Source organism: Bombina bombina, chromosome 1, assembly GCF_027579735.1.
Source record: "Bombina bombina isolate aBomBom1 chromosome 1, aBomBom1.pri, whole genome shotgun sequence".
Lineage (NCBI taxonomy): Eukaryota > Metazoa > Chordata > Amphibia > Anura > Bombinatoridae > Bombina > Bombina bombina.
In genome coordinates this window covers 1,166,906,093-1,166,918,225 of record NC_069499.1, presented here as the reverse complement: position 1 = coordinate 1,166,918,225, position 12,133 = coordinate 1,166,906,093, and the positions used below count along the sequence as shown (strand labels likewise).

The window sequence follows — 12,133 nt, the reverse complement described above, 5'->3', positions numbered from 1 at the left end:
ATGTAATATGAGGTAATCTGTTTGCAAGTTTTTGTTAAAAATAACATGGCATTCTCCACTTTACACAGTATGGTGAAGTTGAATAAAAGTCCACAGTTTGTTTTGAGATTGTGTGTTGTATATATGGAGCAGGGTACAGCACTAAGCTATGTGCTATATTCTGCCAAGTGCTGTCTTCAATGATCACACGCTATTCCAAGTTTGTGTGTTGTATAGAAAAGACTGAATACAGTTCTATGATGTGTGCTATAATCTGCACAGTTCTGTCTGAAACTTATGCGTTTCGAAGGCTTCACTGTATTAGTTCCTTCTTCGTCAGAGACTGATTGTATTTCCGCTGGTTTTTCTGCTTTAAAAACTGTTACGGTTAAATCTATTGGCTGCGGTTGAAGGTGTCTAATTGGTCAAAAATATATCACATAGGTGATTTGCTAATGACATAGGATATGTATCCTGATAGGCTAAAAGTTGAACACGTGATCTATGATGATTATGTTGCATGGTTCTGTTTATAGACATAAAGTGGTGTTTCTATAGGGACTATATGCGCACAGTAGAGGAAAGCTCAATTATATATTAGAAACTGATCCAAAGTGCTTGATACATTACTATATTTAAACATTCAGTACATTCAGTCCCATTAGCAACTCAACCCTCTGTTTTGAAAACAGATCTAACGCAATTTTCAACTAATCTCAACAGGTTACCTGTGTAGTTTTATTCCCTTCCTTACTCAGATCAAGGGAACAAGTCTAAAGATAGTTTTATTTTAAATATCGTAATGTATCAAGCACTTTGGATTAGTTTCTAATATATAATTGAGCTTTCCTCTACTGTGCGCATATAGTCCCCATAGAAACGCCACTTTAATATCTCATCCAGGCACTCACAAACACTTGCATACACAAACGTACGCACATTCGGAGACCCACACTCACAAGCACTCAAACACTCATATTTACAGAAATACTTGCACAAACGGACACATACTCACTGAGACACACTCGCACCCATGGAAACAATTGCACTGTGAACACACACTCACAAAAACACAGACATACACTCACACTCGCATGCTCCAACAGCCCTCTACATGGGGAACTGTATAAGTGGAACCCAGCCCCACCCACACAGAACACGCAAAGCGGAGAGAGGCAATAAAATTACCTCTCCAGATGCTGCAGACATTGCGCTCAAAACAACAATTGTTGTGCACAATTTTTAGTGGAAAGCAGACATCCCAACCTGCAAAAACTCATTTCAGGGAGGTGGCTTCTGCACCACCACCCCCCCTCCCAGTTATATATTGGACACCTTGATACCCTAAATAAGATAGAGACTTATCATTAAAGTAGCTTCCCACTAAAGTCACATTAAAAAAAAAAGTAGCTTGATTGCACAACCAAATACAACAAACCTTTTTTCCAGTGATCGTACGCTTGTTGAATGCTCAAATATTTTAGAATACAACGTTTAATTACGTGCAGTAAATAAGGTAGTATTTGTGTTTTATTTTATTAAAATCAGTGAGGGCTTTTTGGTTACTGATGCATGCTTTGAGGGTTCTATAACGTCCCAGCAACTAAAGGCATTCCTTAAAGAAACACTTTTCCGGATTTGGGCCACATTGGATCATAGTACTTGGAGTTTCAGGGAGATTGCACTCCATTTGCTGGCATCAGGGAGCCGCTATTACAATCAGGGAGACTCCCTGAACTTCAGGGAGACTTGGGATGTCTGGGAAAGGCAGTTGTAGCACTATATTTCTACTTCCCAGATTTCCCTCTTTTATTAGTTCCTGCCCACAGCACAGATTGTCAGTGCTTCTCTTACACGAACTGTCACTCTTCCAAAGGGGGAGATAGGAAAAAGCCATAAGTGTGACAGCTCTCATGATGGGCTTAATGATGAAAAGTGACTCCTGACAGTGGGCGGGTGCTCCATACAGCACTTTCTAGGTTGTTTCAGCAATCTAGGGAGTCTGAGCTGGTCGCTGCCTCTCTTTATGTATTTGCAACTAAGGTCAGAAAATATGGGTTTTTTTTGGTTATTTTTGACAAGTGACGGCACATCCCTGATGGTAGCAGATATAAATCCCTAAGCTGCTGAGCAATTTTCACCCCCCACTGTGCTGGAGCTATTAACTTTTTATTTGAGGTACCCACACAAATTATAATTTTTTATTTTTTTTCAGCAGACATTTTTATAAAAAAATGTTTTTGTGTCATTTTCTATGGCATTATTCCTTAATAATTTCAAACCCAAACCTTGTTGGCCCTTTTTTATCGTTTGTTCACCTTCCCAAAACACCATAATTTAATATTTTATATATTTATATTTTATTTAAAAAAAATATATAATAATTGTCAGTATAAGAAAATAAGTTGTTTTCTCAACATAACAAGTCAGAAACAAATGCATGGGCTCTCTGGGGTTCAATAGTTTTTCTTTCTTTCTCTCTGTTTATTTTATTAATAATAAATGCACTTTAAATAATATAGTTTCAGTTTAAATAAGCTTTCAATGATTAAACACTGATTTAAAAATGTTTTCTAATTTGTAATTAAGACATAAGATGGGTGGTTAAAAGCTGGTAGGAATTAATTATTTACTTGATTCATGTGGAAACAATATACTTGATTATACATTCCCTGTTACTTTTTGGTAGTTGTGTTTGTTGCATGTGTATTTAAAGGGACAGTCTACTCCAGAATGTTTGTTTAAAAAAACAGATAATCCCTTTTATTACCCATTCCCCAGTTTTGCATAACCTACACAGTTATATTAATATACTTTTTACCTCTGTGATTACCTTGTATCTAAGCCTCTGCAGACTGCCCCCTTATCTCAGTTTTTTTTGACAGACTTGCATTTTAGCCAATCAGTGCTGACTAATAGCTCTACGGGAGTGAGCTCAATGTTATCTATATGGCACACATGAACTAACAGTGTCTAGCAGCATATGAGCTACCTAGGTTTAGTTTACAACAAAGAATACCAAGGGAACAAAGTAAGTTTGATCATAAAAGTAAATTGGAAAGTTGTTTAATATGGCATGCCCTATCTGAATCAAGAAAGTTTAATTTTGACTAGACTGTCCCTTTAAGTAGAAAAAAAACTATTTTGTTTTACAATTCAAAAGTCAAAATTCCAATGTTTACCCAGCCCTAAAGATAAGTAACATTGTTAGTAACCTAAAACATTTGTCAGCCCTGAGAGATGAAATGCCCCATCATTCCTAAGTTTAACTACACTTAAAACCCAAACCTTAACAGTCATAATAAACAGTAAATTAAGACGCAGACCCAGAGATTGGAAGTTTAAGACCTGCGGGTTGTTTTTATTGTCAAGTACAGAACATCTGGCATAAACTCTTTAACTTAAAGATAAGGCCCCGATCAACCACCCAGCTAGGGTCCAATGTCAACCAAACGGCTCCAAACCAGCAGGTCCCAGGCCAGCTAGTTGTGCAGCATATTAAACTCAGGGAGTGAAAAAACAGTCATAGGTCTTACAGAGCCAGGTTGACTAACCCTCCTCAGGCCCCAGAAAGACTCTCAGAAGCCTTTTAATAGAATTTCCAACCAATTTGCAACAGCAAAAAAAAGGGGTGGATAGTGGGAATCTTTTTGAGTCCAGAAGAAAAAGGGTGGTTGAACTTCCGACTTCTTCCTGTAAGGCAAGAAACTCCACCTCCCCTAACTAGCAACACTGTTGCAAAACACACACACTTACTCAGCTCCTAAATGCATTAACCCTTAGGTGCCAGGCAACCCTACACTTTCTTTTCCTTTGTTAAAAATGTACACTTTTGACATTTTTAAATGGCATAACTTGCAACATTCATTAATTTCCTTTCTTACCTCTTAAACCTGGTTAGGGAAGTTTCCTATAAAGTTGTTTTCCTTGACTACTGCTGGGCTAATTCTCACTAGTAGTACTAACATCTGGCACAGTTTAGGACTTAGCCATGAAACATTTTCTGACTGAACGTGACCAATAAGCGGTTTCTGCAGGTCACTTTGTCTGTTTATAAGGGGTTAGTTTCAGGATTGCCTTAACAATACAAAACATTTTCAAAGGATGTATCACTTTGCCCTCTAGGGCTGGAAGGATCAGTGTTACCATGAAATGTTTTTCCATCTTTAATCCCTTCTTTGATAATTAGATATGCCCATGATCCTTTGTTTTTGTTTATGCTCAATATGATCAAAACAATCTTGCTAAATGCTTTGTACTGAGATTATTTTTTTGCCAGATGCAAATGCTGCAGAGCTGTATAGGGTTTTTTTTTTTAGGTAAGGAATAGAATACTTGATTCAGATGAATAAAATAAGGGCATATTTTGCATTATTTATAAATGTTTCATAACTACTAAAAATGTATGTGGTTTGTGCGTCTCAACATTGCTACGTTTTTGAATCAGCGCTATTTAGCTCTCCTCCAAGTAAAATACCTCCCTTCTTAGATAAAGGGATAGGAAAGTCAAAATTAAACTTGCATGATTCAGGTAGAGCAAGCAATTTTAATACACTTTTAATTTCACGTCTATTTTCAGAAGTGCTTCGTTCTCTTGGTAACTCTTGCTGAAAAAGAATACGCAAATATTCTACACTAGTGGGAGCTAACTGCTGATTCGTGCCTGCACACATTTGTCTCTTGTGATTGGCTAGCTAGGTGTGTTTAGCTAACTGCTGAAGTAGTTGTATTGCATTACTAGCAAAGGATAGCAAGAGAATTAAGAAAATTTGATAATATAAGTGAATTGGAAAGTTGTTTTAAAATTGTTTGCTCTATCCAAATCGTCAGAGAATTTAAGGGTTTCATGTCCCTTTAATTAAACCAGTATGTTTTTTGTTTTTTCTTTCTGTGAAGTGTAAAACTTCAACATTATTCAAATAAGATTTATAGATGTTCAATTGCAGACCTTTTTTAAGGGTCCTATCAAATTAAGCAATAGTTTCATGGAAAACATCATTGTTTAATAGCATTGATCTCTATACTGAATTTTTAAACAAATATCTCCCACAATTTCTCAAAGGCTGACTGAAACTGGTATGTCTTGAATTTGCAACTCATAAAGTTAGATTTTATAATCAGCACTGATTGTTAACTATGTTATATAAAGCTGTGCATGTGGTTCCAAATTCCTCAAGTTTAAAAACTAGCTCACATAGGTACAGACAGTCACTAAACAACTTGTAATTACTGTAAAGAAACAGTGCAAAAAAATGTCTAACATTTTATTTCATGATCCAGATAAAACATGCTTTTTATATGCACACTTTCTGAGGCAACAGCTTCACTGAGCATGTGCAAGAGTCTACAGTGTATGCCTGAGTTTGGATCATTGTATGATAGCTGTCACATAATACAGGGGGCAGAGAAATAGAAGAAATGTTTCATTTGTCAGAAAAACAAATCTACTGCTCATGTGAAATTCTGTGTAAGTGCTATTGCATTTTCATGTTCATTTTTATTATGGGACCAGTATCTTGTTAAATTGTATTCAACAGGAAATAAAATTATGTGCCTAACATTAAATACAAGATAGATAACATTTTTAAAAACATATAGTGTGGCAAATATACCCATCAGTAAAGGTTCCAAATAGTTGGAAGAAGTAATTATGGTTTATATTGCCCGGCTTGCAGATAGCCAAATACAAATGGCATCACTAAACTGTACATGGTGGGGCCACTAGAGTCACACAGCATATGACAGAGGTGGCACATAAGAAAGTCAGGTGGGACCACGGGACCCAAGCAGCATATGACAGAGGTGGCACATAAAGTCAGGTGGGACCATGGGACCCAAGCAGCATATGACAGAGGTTGCACATAAAGTCAGGTGGGACCACGGGACCCAAGCAGCATATGACAGAGGTTGCACATAAAGTCAGGTGGGACCATTAGGGGTATGTGGGTGGTGGGTTGTAATATTGGGGGGGTATTGTATGTTTTTTTTTTACAGGCAAAAGAGCTGAATTATTTGGGGCATGCTCCGCAAAAGGCCCTTTTAAGGGCTGGTAAGGTAAAATAGCTTTTCTATTTTTATTTTAGAATAGGGTAGGGCATTGGGACCACGGGACCCAAGCAGCATATGAAAAGAGGTGGCACATAAAGTCAGGTGGGACCACGGGACCCAAGCAGCATATGACAGAGGTGGCACATAAGAAAGTCAGGTGGGACCACGGGACCCAAGCAGCATATGACAGAGGTGGCACATAAAGTCAGATGGGACCACCGGACCCAAGCAGCATATGACAGAGGTGGCACATAAAGTCAGGTGGGACCATGGGACCCAAGCAGCATATGACAGAGGTTGCACATAGTCAGGTGGGACCACGGGACCCAAGCAGCATATGACAGAGGTGGCACATAAAGTCAGATGGGACCACCGGACCCAAGCAGCATATGACAGAGGTGGCACATAAGAAAGTCAGGTGGGACCATGGGACCCAAGCAGCATATGACAGAGGTGGCACATAGTCAGGTGGGACCACGGGACCCAAGCAGCATATGACAGAGGTGGCACATAAAGTCAGGTGGGACCATGGGACCCAAGCAGCATATGACAGAGGTGGCACATAGTCAGGTGGGACCACGGGACCCAAGCAGCATATGACAGAGGTGGCACATAAAGTCAGGTGTGACCACCGGACCCAAGCATCATATGACAGAGGTGGCACATAAGAAAGTCAGGTGGGACCACGGGACCCAAGCAGCATATGACAGAGGTGGCACATAGTCAGGTGGGACCACGGGACCCAAGCAGCATATGAAAAGAGGTGGCACATAAAGTCAGGTGGGACCACGGGACCCAAGCAGCATATGACAGAGGTGGCACATAAGAAAGTCAGGTGGGACCACGGGACCCAAGCAGCATATGACAGAGGTGGCACATAAAGTCAGATGGGACCACCGGACCCAAGCAGCATATGACAGAGGTGGCACATAAAGTCAGGTGGGACCATGGGACCCAAGCAGCATATGACAGAGGTTGCACATAGTCAGGTGGGACCACGGGACCCAAGCAGCATATGACAGAGGTGGCACATAAAGTCAGATGGGACCACCGGACCCAAGCAGCATATGACAGAGGTGGCACATAAGAAAGTCAGGTGGGACCATGGGACCCAAGCAGCATATGACAGAGGTGGCACATAGTCAGGTGGGACCACGGGACCCAAGCAGCATATGACAGAGGTGGCACATAAAGTCAGGTGGGACCATGGGACCCAAGCAGCATATGACAGAGGTGGCACATAGTCAGGTGGGACCACGGGACCCAAGCAGCATATGACAGAGGTGGCACATAAAGTCAGGTGTGACCACCGGACCCAAGCATCATATGACAGAGGTGGCACATAAGAAAGTCAGGTGGGACCACGGGACCCAAGCAGCATATGACAGAGGTGGCACATAGTCAGGTGGGACCACGGGACCCAAGCAGCATATGACAGAGGTGGCACATAAAGTCAGGTGGGACCACGGGACCCAAGCAGCATATGACAGAGGTGGCACATAAAGTCAGGTGGGACCACGGGACCCAAGCAGCATATGACAGAGGTGGCACATAAAGTCAGGTGGGACCACGGGACCCAAGCAGCATATGACAGAGGTGGCAGATAGGAAAGTCAGGTGGGACCACAGGACTGAAGCAGCATTTGACAACTTTAAACCAGTTAGCTATATACAGAGTTATTCAAAATGAAGTGTATAGGGAAAACTTGAAATATAGACACACATAATTAAAATTCAAGAGTTATGTCAGAAGTTACAGACCTATGTAGTGACAACTGCTTCACAATCAAACAATACACACATGCAATTTCTTACACCTCAGGCAGCTGTATCTGAAATAACTGTTTAAAAAATCCATGCCTAAGCATGCTATATACAAATTTTACATCTGCTTGCTGGAAATCTATCTGCAATCAATGGAGTAAATAGGGCACACAACATGATGCTTAAAGGGACAGTCTAGGCCAAAATAAACTTTCATGATTCAGATAGAGCATATAATTTTAAACAATTTACTTTTATCACCAATTTTGCTTTGTTCTCTTGGTATTCTTAGTTGAAAGCTTAACCTAGGAGGTTCATATGCTAATTTCTTAGACCTTGAAGGCCACCTCTTTTCAGATTGCATTTTAACAGTTTTTCACCACTAGAGGGTGTTAGTTCACGTATTTCATATAGATAACACTGTTCTCGTGCACGTGAAGTTATCTGGGAGCAGGCACTGATTGGATAGACTGCAAGTCTGTCAAAAGAACTGAAATAAAGGGGCAGTTTGCAGAGCCTTAGATACAAGATAATCATAGAGGTTAAAAGTAACTGTGTTGGTTATGCAAAACTGGGGAATGGGTAATAAATGGATTATCTATCTTTTAAAACAATAAAAATTCTGTTGTAGACTGTCCCTTTAAAGTATCTTTTTTTTTTTCTTTCAACACATTAAAGTAGATGTAGCATAAAAATGGTACTTTTTTATTTTTTTATTATTATTATTGAAAATGATCAAGTTACACGAGACAGAGACAACTAAGCTCAGATGCAAACATAGAACCATGAATAAGCCAAACAATGATCTAAAGATTTGTATCAGTTAAAAAGATCATGTTCCCTAAAATTATAGCAATCTGATTAGAAGTGATTTTCTCCACTTTTAGTGTATTTCTATCAATGGGGCCGGAAACAAATGAAAGTGGGTAGTGGGGGAGAACAAGGATGCAAATATTCATCAATTTTGTCACCAAATGATCACCAAAATTTGAAATCTAGTCTGAAGTTTGTAGTCTGGGTCGATATAACCAGAATTTGTTTGTAATGAGCAACCTATAAAATCCTAAATATCACAATCCAATCTTTACAAGGAAGTTAAAGATTTCATGTAAGAGGCTGTAAATAATTAACCAGGTGTAACCTCATCAAAAGGAAACAAAAATAGATATGAAATTATCATCAGAACATTATTTTCTGAATATAAAAATACTGGAATGTATTACCTAGTGAAGAATAAACCAGAACAACATCCGTAAAACATGCATATATGTTTGGTAGCACTAAACAGTGTGAGCGCAGATATAGCCATATAAATGTACCAGATTTACTGTTACTGTATATGTGATGCTTGTGTTACTAAGAAAATGTCTCTGCTTTTATTATATGTAGTACGTGTGTCGGTTTGACCTGTACCACACCTTTCTGACATCAAGCATAGTGTACTTACCCTTTAGTTAAAATAGATTTTAGCCAATGGCTTATTTATGAAAGTTAAACTTTGCACCTAATTTTTATTAAAAAATTAATTGTGGAGACATAATTTACTATAGTACTGGGTCAGTTCCTCATTATAGTGAAGCAAGAAAGTTAGTTTGTTAGAAAATATTCTACAATCACATATCTGTAGTATAGCTGTATGTGTATAATTTTTTCATATTAATCTAGGAGCTAGGGAAGTTCTGTTGAGATTTTGAGAGCCAGAAGCTTGGTTTATTTTGGCTATTTCTATAATGTGTAGTCTTTAAAAAAAATGGTCACATGTTCTGAATGGTGGTCATTTTTGCAGAATTTCCACCATCTTGAATTTATTTAAACATGGATTCTTCTCTTTACATTTGCAAATGCATTTACTCCACCTGACATTACCGGAAGTTTCCCACTTGTAGATGCGGCAACTTACCTCCATATGATTGAGGTTTGTTCTAGTAAGTGCTATACCTACCGGATATCCATGGTGTAATTATATCTAATGGACTAATATTCATTTTGGTTTATTTTATTGCCATAAATTGTATTTATATGTGTATTATTGAGATAACCATCCTATACATATACTTTTACAAATCTTTTAGGGACATATATATTTATTTGCTCCTTACCTTAAACTGCTACATATCTGGGCAGGAGTTTTTTACCATAATTATATAATACCCATCTCTAGGATCCCCTTTGATCAGCGCTATCTCTACCCCATATCTTGTCACACACACACACACACACATATATATATATATATATATATAGATAGATAGATAGATAGATAGATAGATAGATAGAGATAGATAGATATATAAAAAAATATATATATTAAAAAATCAGAACACTGGTGACTCTGGAAATTATTAAAGTGACTCAAATGGTTTTCACTGTTTCTTAAAAGCATAGTAACAATGTAAACTCACAGTGCAACATATTCTATCTTAAAGGGACAGGAAACCCACAATTTTTCATGATTTGGATAGAACAATTTTAAACAACCTTCCAATTTACTTCTATTATCAAATTTGCTTCATTATCTTGTTATCCTTTGCTGAAGGAACAGCATTGCACTGCTGTCAGCTAGTTGAACACATCTAGTTACCCAATCACAAGAGACAAATGTGTACAGGCACCAATCAGCAAATAGCTCCAACTAGTGTAGGATAGGTCAGTATTCTTTTTCAACAAGGGGCACCAAGAAAAGGAAGCACATTTGAAATAGAAGTGAATTTAAAAGTGTCTTAAAATGACATGCTCTGTCTGAATCATGATAGTTTAATTTTGACTTTCCTATACCTTTAAGCAACGCTCCTGTTTTTCCTGGCTGATAGATGGATACCTTAGAGTCAATTGAAAGTTGTAAGAAAAAAAAAGAGAATAGAACAAAAAAATGATTAATAGTCAAAAGAAAACTTATTTTTGTCCCACAGTTAATTGAGTCAAATGTATTTTATTATCATTCTGATAATATTCTGGGAATTTGTTTTAGAGTAAAGTGTACTAACAAGTTCATGCTCTTTCCTCCTTATTTTTGTGCCCTGATTTTTGTGGTGCTGCCCCTATGCATCTACTGCTCCACCCTAAGCCTCTTCAGCAATGTTCCCGTTTGGAATCCCTCTGTCTGCAGATGGCTGTGATACAGGAGGTTGCCTTTCGTAGCGTAACAACTCCTATTTATCTGAGTGGTTACACTGCTGTCCAGCACAAACCATAACCATTATTTTTCTCTTTTTCTATAGATAAATTATCCACCTGACCCCTACAGGGCACGGAGTGAATCTGACTCAGACAACAAGAATGTGAGCACCTGGCACATTGCAAGTAGACAGACAGAGGTGAGGAACATGAATGCCAGACTAAATTGAGGTATTAAAGGGACAGTCAACACCAGAATGTTTGTTATTTGAAAAGATGGATAATCCCTTTAATACCCATTCAGCAGTTTTGCATAACCAACACTGTTATATTAATATACTTTTTACCTCTGTGATTAACTTGTATCTAATCATCTTCTGACAGCCCCCTGATCACATGACATTTTATTTATTATCTATTGACTTTCATGCCAATTAGTGCAGTGTCTGCCACAAGCCACGGGCATGATCACAATGTTATCTATATGGCTCACATGAACTAGCTATCCCTTGTTGTGAAAAGCAAATAAAAAAAGCATGTTATAAGAGGAGACCTTCAAGGGCTTAGAAATTATCATATGAGCCTTTCTATGTTTAGCTTTCAATTAAGAATACCAAGAGAACAAAGCAGGAAATAAAAATATTGGTAATAAAAGTAAATTGGAAAGTTGTTTAAAATTACATGCCCTATTTGAAACATGAAAGTGTTTCTTTGGACTTGACTGTCCCTTTAATACAAGTTGAAGGATATATGTCTGAGAAATAAATGACACTTCTTTATTAAAAATAAACGTTACCTTGCACTGGCACTGCACATGGGAGGTAGTCACACTCTGCCTACACATAGAGGAAAGAGAGGAGGAAGGAATAGAATACCCAAAGAAACCGAGAGAAAGGAGAGACAAGAGATAGACAGAATCAACTGACAATAGTGTATTCAACATTAGTAGCTATACCCTGAAAGAAGAGGAAAAAAGATTACTAGGTCTAGGTTTATCCTTTGCACTGACATCAAACATGAACAAATTTGAGACACATATTAATGTGCAGCAGTTCATTAGAAAATTTACACTGAAAAGATATTTCCTAAAAAAAATTCCATTGAACCCAATAGGAACCGACTAATTACAGATAAATTCATTCACACAGACTGAACGAAATCAAGGCTCTATCCAACTAATGACAAGGGAAATAACATAGAACTCTTTGAGGAATCAGTACTGACAGATG

General features: G+C 38.1%; 1 protein-coding gene across 3 annotated transcripts in view; it reads left to right on the top strand.

The window, feature by feature from the left end:
• The window catches only part of ARHGAP27 (Rho GTPase activating protein 27), a 244,516-nt gene that overhangs the window by 173,598 nt on the left and 58,785 nt on the right, over positions 1-12,133 (top strand). For all 3 annotated transcript variants that reach the window (XM_053699608.1, XM_053699609.1, XM_053699610.1), the window contains one exon: positions 11,009-11,104. In XM_053699608.1, coding sequence (XP_053555583.1) covers positions 11,009-11,104 — 96 coding nt within the window. The remainder of the gene's footprint in view (positions 1-11,008; positions 11,105-12,133) is intronic.